We start from the raw sequence: 14,030 nt of genomic DNA, 5'->3' as shown, positions 1-14,030 counted from the left end.
CTAGTCAAATCATCAGCCCTGTGCCCCTCTCAATTAATTTTAAAGACCAGTAGGATTCCCAATCCCTCCCAGAAATTGTGATAAACTCGGTCATTACAGTATAATCACCACAATACCATCCCTCTGAGTGAGAACGATCCTGTAAAAACCCGTAATTGGATGTCATATCTTCAGGGCTTTTTTTGAGGGGTACTGAGTACCGGCACCTTTTCTATTGTCTGCTAAAAGTGACCCATGGTCCCCAAGTGTTAATGAACGAGCTCAAGCTCTACATACCAATTCTGACATTAATTAATTAATTGATTTGCTTGCTTTGTTTTTTTGTCTATTAGATTGTAAGCTCTTTGAGCAGGAACTGTCTTTCTTTTATGTTTGTGCAGCGCTGCGTATGCTTTGTAGCGCTAAATAGTAGTAGTAGTAACTGGCTGCAGGGGGCCTTGCTATTGTGGGGTGGGTACGTCAGTGATCACCCCACCCCTGAAGGGTGGCCTGGCATTTGAGTACCATCACCTTTTTCGCTAGAAAATATGCACTGCATATCTTAAACTCTTTTTGGTATATACTGTATAAAGAAAATGACGGCAATTCCCAAAAAGCAATGTATCTGTTTAAATGGGTATTTGAAAATCACCCTCTGTCTGCCATCAGCAGCTCTTTGAATGTGATTAGCTCTCTGGATCTATTGTTTTGCTTTTTGCTTCTCCTAAGAAGATGCTTTTCTAGGCAATTCCTAGTCTGCCTAATGGCAGGGCTGGCCCTGAACACAATACAAAACTTCAGACTACAGAAAGGGCTTCCAGCAGAAGTTTTTTTACAAAATATTTCCACTTCCTTTGGAATACCAGAAAATATTATTTTAAGGAGGTGATTTTACCATCAGAGGCGGCTTGGTTGAAGAGCTCTGCAAAATTCTGTTCCATGGACAACCCCTAAGAAACACATGACATGCTGTCAGAACTTGGACTGATCATAAACTGTGTAATCAACAAACAATGGATTAAAAGTGAGTCAGGTGGTCTAGTGGTTACAGCAAATGGCTATGATTCAGAGGTGCTTCTGGGACATGACTTCAGGACTCCCTGCTGTCACTGGCTCTCTGCATGTGACCTTGGGCTAGTCACTTTTATCTAGGGTTAGTATATGGCTCCAGAAAAAGGAGGACACATTGATCCAGTCCGGGTTTTGCGTCCATTGACAGCAATGGAAGTAAAACCCAGACTTGCTCAATCTGTCCTCCTTTTTCTGGAGCCATATGGCAACCCTACTTTTATCTCCCTGTGGAACATACACATCCAATATAATAAAAAGCACCTACAACGTTCTGAAGCTGACTCCGTGAAAGTGAAGCCTTGAAGCATTCATGCTCCTGCTGTATCCATCTCCTGAATTGACGTCACGTACTTCCGTGTTCGTCACAAACAGCAAAGCCCAATCACTGGAAGGGAACGCTGCAGAGTTGCCAGGCAACGGAATGCGACGTCACACACATGAGGGTGTCGTCGTCCCTCCCGTCCAGTTTCAGGCCCCCTACCTGCAAATTTTGAAAGTCATCTTCACTTACGAAGTCGGGTTTACGGCGGCCGGCAACAGCAGTAAAAAGCATGCAGGCTCGACCCTTCTCTCTCTCACAGCTCTGGTCCCGCCCTTGCAGAAACAGGAAATGAGGGCGGGACCACAGCTGAGAGAGAGAGAAGGGCAGAGCATGCACGCCTTTTACCGCTGCTGACGACCGCCGTAACCCCGACTTGGTAAGTGAAGATTTCTAAAATTCAGAAGGAGAGGGGTGCTGGAACTGGAAGGGAGGGAGGGAGGGGAATCCTGGAACTGGGAGGGAGGGAGGGAGGAGGGGAATCCTGGAACTGGGAGGGAGGGGGACCCTGAAACTCGGAGAGAGGGAGGGTGCCCTGAAACTCGGAGGGAGGGAAGGAGGGGGACCCTGAATCTCAGAGGGAGGGAGGGTAGAACCTGAAACTCGGTCCCCTGGAACTCGGAGGGAGGGGATGACCCTGGAACTCGGAGGGAGGGACGAAGGAGATGACCCTGGAACTCGGAGGGGGGGGGAAGACCCTGGAACTCGGAGGGGGGGAGGGGGGGAGGGACCAGATGTGACACGGAGGGAAAAGAGACACTGAGTTTGGAAATGGGCCAAATCAGACCAGGGGTTCCACAGAAATAAAATCCTCACAAAAATGGCACAATGAATTTCCACGGAAAAATCAGCTCCAGCACCCACTGCATAGACAAACTGATAGAGTGAAACATATCAGTTATGGAATTGCATCTCCCCTCCCTTCTCTCATGGCCACAGACAGATATATACATACACACAAACATGCAGAGGGGTTGGAAATAGTTCCATGAGGTTTGCTCACCATGCCTTCCCTCCACATCCCCCCCCCCCCCCCCCCCCCCCCCACTGTTCCCTCTAAGCAGAGCGGGAGTCTTCCATCTGTAGTCCTGCCAGTGGGTGGTGCTGTTCACTAGCACATTTTCAACAGTGAAGGACAGGCAAGCTCTACAGAACTCCTGGAAACCTGCCTGTCCCTAGCCATTGAAAACACAATATTGAAGTACCACCCCCTATTAGTAGCAATGCAGTCGGAGGACCCCTGCTCAGCTTAGAGACAGCAGTGTCCCGTCCCCCCCCCCCCCCCCCCCCACACACACACACAACTTCTGCACCCAATTCCTGCACTCTTGGTGATTCTGATGTGTATTTCATTTTCTTTACTGCAAATTCTACTTTGAATCTAATAAATGAAGTGTATAGCTTTCCTAATGGTTGCTGTATTTGATGGCATCTACTGACTTAGCACCCCCCCCCCAAACAAAAAGCACACAGAAAAGAGGTACATCAAACCCACAACCCTTTCCCCTTTAAAGCAGTGGTTTTCAACCCAGTCCTCAGGGACCACCTAGCCAGTTGGGTTTCAGGATATTGGCAATAAACATGCATGAGAGAGATTTGCAGTGCATGCAAATCTCTCTCATGCATATTCATATTGTGTATATCCTAAAAACCTGACTGGCCAGGTGATCCCTGAGGACTGGGTTGAAAACCTCTGCTCTAAACTGCAAAATCCATCCTTTCAATTCTGTTGACAGTGACATCTATTGTTTAGATACATTATCACACTTGACTTCATATTATTATTCTTTCCAACCCGACAGAACATTTGAGAACCTCTCCATTCAAATCATTCCTTTCCTCTAAACTCCAAGTCAGAGGTACAAACACTAAAACACACGTGGAGGGGCATAATTGAAAGAGACGCCCAAGTTTTGCTGAGGACGTCCTCGCAAAATGTCCCGATGGAGAGACGGGGAAACCCATATTATCGAAACAAGATGGACGTCCATCTTTCGTTTCGATAATATGGTTGGGGATGCCCAAATCTTGAAATTTAGGTCGTCCTTAGAGATGGTCGTCCCTAGACTTGGTCGTTTCTGATTTTCAGCGATAATGGAAATCAAGGACACCCATCTCAGAAACGACCAAATGCAAGCCCTTTGGTCATGGGAGGAGCCATCATTCATAGTGCACTGGTCCCCCTGACATGCCAGGACACTAACTGGGCACCCTAGAGGCACTGCAGTGGACTTCATAAATTGCTCCCAGGTACATAGCTCCCTTACCTTGTGAGCCCCCCAAAACCCACTACCATAGCCTAACGGGTGTACCTAGATGTGGGTACAGTGGGTTTCTGGTGGGTTTTGGGGGGCTCACATTTACCACCACAAGTGTAACAGGTAGGGGGTATGGGCCTGGGTCCACCTGCCTGAAGTGCACTGCACCCACTAAAACTGCTCCAGGAACCTGCATACTGCTGTGATGGACCTGAGTATGACATTTGAGGCTGGCACAAAATATTTTGAAAGATTTTTTTTGAGGGTGGGAGGGGGTTAGTGACCACTGGGGGAGTAAGGGGAGGTCATCCCCGATTCTCTCCGGTGGTCATCTGGTCAGTTCGGGCACCTTTTTGTGCCTTGGTCGTAAGAAAAACAGGACCATGAAAAGTCGTCCAAGTGCTTGTCAGGGACACCCTTTTTTCCCCCATTATGGGTCGAGGATGTCCATGTGTTAGGCACGCCCAAGTCCCATCTTCGCTACGCCTCCGACACGCCCCCGTGAACTTTGGTCGTCCCTGCAATGGAAAACAGTTGGGGGGACGCCCAAAATCGGCTTTCGATTATACCGATTTGGGCGACCCTGTGAGAAGGACGCCCATCTTCTGATTTGTGTTGAAAGATGGGCGTTCTTCTCTTTCGAAAATGAGCCTGCAAGCAACACAGATACAAATGCATGCACACACATACATACGCAAACACACACTCACTCAGAGGTGGTGGTAAGAATGTCATGAGCTATGTTTAGAATGCTTTCCCCACTTGTACTAATTATAAAGGAAATTAATGTAATAAACAGAGTTGATATCATGAAGATCCCAACAATTTGCCACAAAGTTGCCTTTAAGGTATTTTTTTACTCCAAGTTCTATAGGACTGCTTTATAGTTCGCAAATTCCATGCTGTTATTTAGTCATCTACCAAGACTGCGAGATGAAGCTCAGAGGAAGGAAGAAGTCATGCATCTTCAGCTCAAATTCTTAGCTAGGTCACCAACCTAGTCCTTTTCTGATTGGGGCCTGGCAGCAGGAAACAATTTTCTACTCCAATTAGCATTACAGAGGAGGCACAATCTTTTGCTCCAACTGGGACAGGAAGAGAAGAAGTAAAGTCTGGAGACTTCATGTTTAGTCACCACTGGGGCTGGGAGAACAATGGGAGCACTCAGGGGCAGACAGTGATCTGGGCCCCGGGCAGTAAAGGTCATTGCCCCACATGGCCGCTGCCCACCCCTACCACCGCAGCTGCCACCCCCCTCCCGAGCCTGTGGGCCCTTCCTGGTCCTACCTTGAAGGGCCCTGGTGGTGTAGTGGCTTCGTCGGGGGCAGGAAAGAACCCCACTCTTTCCTGCCCACTACCACTATTCTGCCTGGCGCTGCTGTGTTTTCAAAATGGGTGCCGAGACTTCCAGCTGTAGTCTTGCGGGTCTCTACAATCTTGCGAGATTGTCTCAGGGATAAACACTGTGGTGCCTCCGCAGAAGCCACTAGACAACCAGGGCCCTTCAAAGAGGTCAGTCTACCCCTGGGAGCACTACAGCAGGCAGCCATGTACAGGCTGTAGAGCAGCTGCAGGTATGTCCTGGCCGAGAAGTGGTTGTATCCCTTTCTTGTTGTTCCTCAATCAGAGTACCCAGAGCCTTTGGCCCACGTGCTCGGGTTTCTGCACTGGATTTCTGAGGCCAGAAATTTGCAGGGAACAGAAATATTTATTTTCCTGCACTTGATATACCACAGAATCAATCCAGTCACTGGCAACTAAGTGGTTAACAAAACCTAGTCAAATATTCCATACTGATAGAAGGGTTAGGAAAGAGGAAAAATAGGGAAGAAGGTAGGGGCAGCGAAGGAAGGGAGTTAAGTAGCAGAGGAGCCGAAAGAGAAGAAGAGAAATGTTTTGAGATGAGCCTTAGAGGCCTGAAGTGAAGGAGCGGAGAAAGAGTTCCATAGAGATGGACCTAAGTAACTAAAAGCAGTCTATATTGCAACAGTGAGAGCTGGAGAAGTGGGGGGGGGGGGGGGGGGGGGGGAATGCAAAAGAGACTACCTGAGGAGGAGCGGAGGGTACGAAAGGGAGAATAGGGAACCAGAAGTTTATTTAAATAAGCTAGGGCAGAAGGGACATGACATTTAAAGATCAGTAGAAGTATTTTATAATGGATACGTGAAGAGACAGGGAGCCAATGTTCAAGGTGAAGAAGAAGAGTGACATGATTGAAATGATAGTCACAGTGAATAAGCTTGACAGGTGTAGATTAGATCAACTGTCGACATTTCAAGGATGAAAGATTATCAATAGAAATCAAACAAAATAAAACATGGAAAAGAAAATAAGATGATACCTTTTTTATTGGACATAACTTAATACATTTCTTGATTAGCTTTCGAAGCTTGCCCTTCTTCCTCAGATCGGAAATAAGCAAATGTGCTAGCTGACAGTGTATATAAGTGAAGACATTCAAGCATTACTATGACAGTCTGACAGAGTGGGAGGATGGGGGTGGGTCGGAGGTATGCATGGGGAAATCAAAGCATATCATTGATATTCTAACAGGATGGGTGTGGATAGGTGAGGGGTGGGGTGATCAACAGAGACATACAGCTTTATGGTTTATAATGGGTTAGGAACCCCAGATCCTTGTTGTCCTTTCTGTTGGGTGTTAAAATATTCAATCATTCTGACTTCAAAGGTCTTACGTTCTTGTATGGTTTTAAAGTTACCTTTCAGTATTCTCACTGTGAAATCACTGGTACAGTGTCCTGGTTCTGTGAAGTGCTGTCCCACCGGGGTGGGGACCCTACTGGTTCTATTGTTCATGTGATGTCTATGTAAATTGAATCTTGTCTTAAGCATCTGGCCTGTTTCTCCAATATAGCATCCTTCGTTACATTTTTTACACTGAATGATATATACCACATTGGAAGATGAGCAAGTGAAAGATCCCTTTATGTTGAATATCTTTCCTTTGTGGATGACTGTGGGGTCCTTGAAATATTTTGGCATAGTTTGCAACTGGATAAATTACAGGGACGTGTGCCCTTCTGTTCCTTTTCAGTCTATGATGGAAGTTTACTTCTGATTAGCTTGTGTTTTAAGTTGGGTGGCTGTCGGAAGGCCAGTACTGGTGGGGATGGGAATATCTCTTTCAGTAATTCATCCTCCTGGAGTATAGGTTGTAGATCTCTTATGATTTTCCTCAGTTTTTCCAGCTCTGGATTGTATGTCACTACAAGGGGGATTCTGTCTGTGGGTTTTTTCTCCTTGTACTGTAGCAGATTCTCCCTGGGTGTTTTGAGGGAGGAGGCAATATTCTTGGAGATTATTTTGGGGTTGTAGCCTTTCTGTTTGAAGGATGCAGTCAGGCTTTTAAGGTGTCTGTCTCTGTCCCGGGTATAAAGTATCACATACCATGTAAAATGAGTTTATCTTGTTGGGCAGACTGGATGGACCGTACAGGTCTTTATCTGTCGTCATTTACTATGTTACTTTGTAATATATATATATATATATGTCCTCTTTGGGTCTGGTGTTTGATGACTTGCGATATTGAACACCTTTCTATCCAGATGACATTCAGGGATTTTTTTTTCCTGTGGAGAACGGCGATTTACATCATTGTTTGAATGGATGCATGGATGCAGTGAGAGGTCGGATGAAAAAGAATAGGTTGATATTAAATGTATAGAAAACTGAAATGATGGTGAGGAGATGTGAAGAGAATTAGTAGCCTGATTTTTGTGAAGGGTGATGATATAGTGTTACCAGTGAAAAACCAGATAAGATCACTTGAGGGGGTGGCGGTTATTCTAGGGATCATTGCAGGCTGCTTTTTTTCAATTGCGTTTACTGAGTAAATTGAAATCAATGTTATTGAGCAATGATTTTAGGATGGTGGTACAGAGTTAGGTTCTATCAAAGGTGGACTATTGCAATGCGCTTTACCTTGGGGTTACAGCCACTAGATGTAGGGCACAGCAGGTTGTCCAAAATGCAGCCTCTAGGATGATTGTAGTTGTGAAGGATGCCCATATCACTCCTGTAGTAACATAGTAAATGACGGCAGATAAAGACCTGTTCAGTCCATCCAGTCTGCCCAACAAGATAAACTCATTTTACATGGTATGTGATACTTTATACCAGAGTTTGATTTGTCTTGCCATTCTCAGGTCTCAGACCATAGAAGTCTGCCCAGCACTGTTCTTGTACTAAGTTCTGAAGCTAACTTCGAAGCCCCTTAAAATTTACACTCCAGCCCATCCCTATCTATTCAGTCACGATCAGGGCGTAGACCGTAGAAGTCTGTCTAGCTCATGTTTTGTTTCCAATTACCGGCGTCGCCACCCAATCTCCGCTAAGATTCCATGGAACCATTCCTTCTAAACAGGATTCCTTTGTGTTTATCCCACGCATGTTTGAATTCATACTGTTTTCATCTTCACCACCTCCCGCGGGAGTGTTGAACTGGATGCACTGGCCGCCTGTTCAGTTTAAAGTATTGTGCCTTATTCACCAGACTTTGTACTTGCCTGCTCCGTGGTACATGAAACAGGTTCTGTCAGCTTACAAGCCAAGCCAAAAAAATAAGATCTGAGTCGGTCATGCGATTATCTACTCGAGGAATATGTGAGGCTTATTATGCTGAGACCAGGTCCGTGGCCTTTCCTAATTCCTACAGCAGGTCCATTATCATGAAATGCACTTCCAGGAGTTCTAGTAATGCAATAGCAAAGCAAATTTTAAGAATCTTTTGAAAACACATTTGTTTGTGCAAGCATTTCATACAGTGTAGCCATAATTATTCTGTGGGTGGAAAGTTTGTAAGAAGATTTTTGTGTTGGTGGATTGTGTTATGTTGATTCTTTTTATGTGTGTGAATTGTAATTCCCCTGGGTTATAGGCAGACTATCCACCTTATAATTGAAAGAGAAAAACGCCTAGATTTCGACCCAAATCGGGAGATAGACGTTTATCTCACAAAACCGAATAAATCGGTATAATGGAAAGGCGATTTTGGACGTTTTCAACTGCACTCCATCGCGGAAGCGTACAAAGTTGACGGGGGCGTGTCAGAGGCGTGGTGAAGGCGGTACTGGGGCGTGGTTATCACCCGAACCGAGATGGGCGCCTTTTGCCGATAATGGAAAAAAAGTATGCGTTTGTAGCTAGAATTTAGGGCACTTTTCCTGGACCCTGTTTTTTCACGAATAAGGCCCCAAAAAGTGCCCTAAATGACCAGATTACCCCCAGAGGGAATCGGGGATGACCTCCCCTGACTCCCCCAGTGGTCACTAACCCCCTCCCATCACAAAAAATGATGTTTCACAACTTTTTATTTTCACCCTCAAATGTCATACCCACCTCCCTGGCAGCAGTATGCAGGTCCCTGGAGCAGTTGTTAGGGGGTGCAGTGGACTTCAGGCAGGTGGACCCAGGCCCATCCCCCCCTACCTGTTACAATTGTGCTGCTTAATGCTTATTAGTCGTCCAACCCCCCAAACCCACTTTACCCACATGTAGGTGCCCCCCTTCACCCCTTAGGGCTATAATAATGGTGTAGACTTGTGGGCAGTGGGTTTTGAGGGGGATTTTGGGGGCTCTACACACAAGGGAAGGGTGCTATGCACCTGGGAGCTCTTTTACCTTTTTTTTTTTGTTTTTGTAAAAGTGCCCCCTAGGGTGCCTGGTTGGTGTCCTGGCATGTGAGGGGGACCAGTGCACTACGACTCCTGGCCCCTCCCACGAACAAATGACTTGGATTTATTCGTTTTTGAGCTGGGCGCTTTCATTTTCCATTATCACTGAAAAACAAAAACGCCCAGCTCACAAATTGTCGAATAAAACATGGACGTCTATTTTTTTCGAAAATACGGTTCGGTCCGCCCCTTCACGGACCCGTTCTCGGAGATAAACGCCCATGGAGATAGACATTTTCGTTCAATTATGCCCCTCCACGTTTTTAAAAGAAATAAATTAGCGTGTCTTTAAAAAACTAGTGTGGGCTATATTGATTTAACTTGTTAACCTACAAATTAGTGTTAATTAGTGTGATTAAAAACCCTTAGCACACATTTAAAATATTTTTATTACAACAAATGTGTGAAACCTGAATAAAAAAACATCCAAAGTTGGTGAAAAAGGCCAAACAAACCAAAATGAAACCAAACGTTTTGCCCCATGTAGATGCATGCCACAGCCTGTATGGGCTTTCCACCAGCTGGCCAGGAGACACGCACCATACCATTTGTGTTTTTACACATTTTTGGGTGCTACTTTGATGTTTTTTTCTCAAAGGCAGCTCTCTGAAGACTGCAGATTTTTCTTTCTTTGTTTCCTATGGTTCTATTGTATTTCTCTTCTTTATACAAACCACTAAAAACATCAAGTCTACAGTACCCATTCTCTACATCAAAGTGGACAACCTATGGCCAATGGGCCAAGTCCAGCCTACTGGGTCATAGTTTCTGGCCTGTTTCTAACATCCCAATTTATACATGATCTGTCTCAACAACGCTGTTTTCCCATATAGCTTGGCAACTTCATCATTGAAAGCCCAAATTGTCCACCTTTGATGTTACATTGAGACATAAAATTTATCAAAAGTGTACATTTGGGGCTTTCAGTGATGACATCGCAAATGCAGCTAAGGTAAACAGCAGCCCCTGTTTGCCAAAGGAAGAGAAAGCTGTCAGACAAGGAATATAGCTGACAGCAAAAGTTTCCATTTACCAGACAATTAGGAGAGAGGATGCTGCAAGATATCTGGAAGAGTACTAGAGAAACCACAGTCTTCAGACCCCATATCCCCACTATGGAAAAGTTTGTGCTTGACATTGAGTTCTGCCTATCACATTTAATGTTTCCTGAAAGTACATAATTTTTTTAAATTTTTTGTTACATTTGTACCCCGCGCTTTCCCACTCATGGCAGGCTCAATGCGGCTTACATAATGAAGTACTGTTATCATATTTAATGTGTTCTTGAAAGTACATAATGGACTCCCATTATTTAATGTTTTCTTGAAAGTACATAAAGGACTCCCAAGATAGGAATTTGATAGAATTATTATATTAAATGATGTACTGATTTGTACTAAATGGAACAAAACATGCTTAGGACTAAGGATGGCATTTCAAATGAGTCCATGAGAGCCTGGCCAGTTCCTGGGGATGCATTAAGAAACTGTCACATCCTCAAATACACATCAGCCTTATTGAATTAAATGATGAGATCATGTATATTGGTAGGTATAAATACGGGAGCTCAAGGGCAAACAGACAGAGGTCTCTCCTGTGGAACAGATGTGTTGCCCAGGCCCATTGTGCCCGCTGAGACTCTCTGCCTGACTGTACCGGGACCTCCTAGTTGCTGGCGAAGATGTTGTCTGCAACTCAAGTGGTGATGTATGATTTATGATTTACTTAAATAAAGTTTATGTAATAAATTTTGATAGCCCCTGAGGTGTATGTCTGCAAAGATATATCCAAAAGAACCGAAACCAAAACACCTGGTCATGGTTCCTAATGTGGCCATCAGTTTAAAAGGTTTTCACACTCCTGCCCTACATTCTTCACCTCACTAATAATCCTGTCTTCTACCCTATCCACTACTCTTAAAGTTTAAACTTCTTCCTGTCATCCAGCCACCTTTGCTCTTCCTCACATCATCTCTTCCTTATCACTGTCGCACACCTCTGCCTCTCTTCTCCATATTCTCCTGCTTCTCTTCCTTTCATTTGGAGTATCTATCTCAGTACTGGCCTTCCAAGGCAATGCTCACCCCATCTGTGAACAGCAGAGTGTTACTCTTCCAATCTTATCCATATCTTCCTCCTCCCCTCAACCCCCATGTTCCTTGTGAAATTCCTAATATGGTCAGCGCTGTGGCTAAAAAAACAGGCTTTCTGTTGTTGAAAGTTTAGCATGTATAAGTTAAAATTACCACATTGATTGAATGCACTTCGTGTCTTGAGTTTGGTCAAAAGAGCTTATCTTCAGTCTATAACTCATGTGGCTCGTAGCAGGGCCTTTATATGTTGGGAGAACGTTAGATAGGGTGGGTATTCTGATTCTTAATGACAACAGCTGTATGGAAGATTTTGTTATTATTATTATTATTATTTTGGGTAGACTATGGAAGGGGTGGTAGGATGGAGCGGGAGATTAAACTGAAAGGGTTGCTGTTATGTTGTGCGTAATCAAAGTCCAGGCTCCTTCACATAGTTTGTGTTATTATTACCTTGTAATTTTTTGTGGGGGAGGGAGGGTTATGACTATATGAATGTGTACAAAAACATTGTCTCTCAGTCTTGTGTATCTGTTATATTTTGGATTATTCTTAATAACGAGATTAAACATTAAAAAACTTGGTGTTCACAAATGCTATATAATGAGAATTAGTTCTATGTTCCATAAAGGAAAGAGCATATGTCTTGCAAATCTGATGTAAACTGATTTGTTGGGGTTTTTTAAAAATGAAATTAATAAACAAACTTGCTTACATTCGAGACCTTTTTTCTCTTTCATTCTCTTCATCTTCTCTCCTTGACTCAGACTCGGCTTTGCCCTGAGGACTCTACTTGAACTACTGATGTCGAGTCATATGGGTTATAACAGCTTGAGGGGCAGAGGATTGAGAGGTATATTGAGGAACATCATCTAGCCTTGCTCACCTTGCCTGCTATTGCTTCCTGCACTGCCATCATTAACAACTGATGCCAGATGCCAACTAGATTAAAAGAACTGCCCTGTTCCTAAATGACTATTGCATTTTTTAAAAAAGGATCTCACTCATTTGAATAGGTTAACGGCCAGATACTGTTGGGCGGGAAAGAAAGCTAAAATCAGACTACCATGATTGATGGGTGGCTGGGACACAGGTGGTCTGGGTTTACCTAACCTTAGACTTTCCAGTATAGCATGCCTTTTATGTCATCTATTTGACTGGATCACTGGAGGTCAGGGTTACATGTCTATCTCCTATGAAAGAGCCTTATTTTCCCCTTATCATTTCCTCTGTGCTCCCTACTGGACGCTCCCATGTCCTTGGGGTTTAAGTGTGCTTCTCCGCCCCTTATGAGACGCTTGGAAATTTCTAGTTGGATTACTGGGAGGGAATCCGTTGGGAAAAAATCAATTGCCTCTTCGTGATAATGTTGCTTTCTCACCCGGAAGAGAAACTCAAGCATTTGTTAGATGGGAAGCTAGGGGATTGACTCTTCCAGAACATGTACTTACCCCAGAGGGCGCATTGAAACCATTAGATGATCTCATAACCTTGGACAACAGGGTGTGGGGAGATCGTTTTGCTTATCGCCAGTTGAAACATTATTATTGTAGATTATCACAGGCAGCCTTAGGGGCGAGGATGGGAGAGAAGATCCGAGCTTTTTTCAGTTCTCTCAGTGGCCTTCACAGGGCAATCAGTGGTCGTATGAGGGAGTTGGAGTATGGATGGTTATGAAATAGATGGAAGAGGGATCTGGGAGTCCTCCTGCGGAACTGGAATTTACTTTTAGCCCTAAAAAAAGATGCCAAACATGATGCTGACATCTATGTTACAGGAGACACATTTCCAATTCTTGCACAGGCCTTACATCTCACAGCTGCAACTTTTTTGTGCAGGACTTTTGCCCCCTGTACAATGCCTTCAATGTTCTGCAGAGGATAATTCATTCTTTCACTCTTCTTGGAGCTGCTGAAGTGTTCAGCTTTTTTGGACTAACTCAACCATTTTTTGAGACTCCACATGTCGATTTCTTTAACCCCCCCAGATCTATTTGGTGGGAGCGGTGGATGTCGAGGCCCTGTTAGGGGAAAGGAAAACATATTTCGAAAACTGAGGTTTGTGGCTATTAAATGTATATTTCAGACTTTGGTATCTACAGAAGCTCCATAATTTTGGAGTTGGAGGAAGCAAGTGCATGCTCTGGCTTTGTGGGAGGCTTGAGATGCTTCTGCCTCCCTTAAACGCACACAGAAATTCTTGCTTATTTGGGATGTTTATATTAGTACTTTATCACCATTGGGTTTCCTGTTAAATAAACTACACTCATAAGGGATCAGCAGAGGCAACATGTGAGGTGGGGGTGGGGTACGAGTGTCCAGAAGAAACCCGGTCTCTTGGACTTTGTCTTTCAGGGGCTATGATCCTGGCCCCTCTTTGCTCACTCTGCTTTTTCCATGGCCTTGTTAAGTAATATGGAGTGTTTTTCTCTTTAGTGGGAGGAGAGGAGGGGGGATGTGGTTTTCTTTTTCATTTACTCTCAATGGATGTTTGGATGTTGATTTTAAACTTAGTCCTGCATTCTCACAGACAGTTTTTGTTTCTTGGAGGCACCTATATGTCTTTGCTTTGGTTCTCTGGACTGTAGGAATTGTGTCTACTACTGTATGATCATCATCAAC

General features: G+C 44.4%; 1 protein-coding gene across 4 annotated transcripts in view; it reads right to left on the bottom strand.

Annotated features, from left to right (window-relative positions):
* Positions 1-14,030, bottom strand: part of LOC115463527 — a 161,391-nt gene that overhangs the window by 124,259 nt on the left and 23,102 nt on the right. For 3 of the 4 annotated variants that reach the window (XM_030194121.1, XM_030194123.1, XM_030194120.1), the window contains exon 2: positions 875-929. The exons of the other annotated variant lie outside the window; for it this stretch is intronic. In XM_030194121.1, coding sequence (XP_030049981.1) covers positions 875-920 — 46 coding nt within the window. In that variant the 5' untranslated portion in view covers positions 921-929. The remainder of the gene's footprint in view (positions 1-874; positions 930-14,030) is intronic. 4 annotated transcript variants of the gene reach the window in all.

The sequence above is a fragment of the Microcaecilia unicolor genome, chromosome 2, assembly GCF_901765095.1.
Source record: "Microcaecilia unicolor chromosome 2, aMicUni1.1, whole genome shotgun sequence".
In the NCBI taxonomy this organism is placed as follows: Eukaryota; Metazoa; Chordata; class Amphibia; order Gymnophiona; family Siphonopidae; genus Microcaecilia; species Microcaecilia unicolor.
This window is presented reverse-complemented; position numbering and strand designations above follow the sequence as displayed.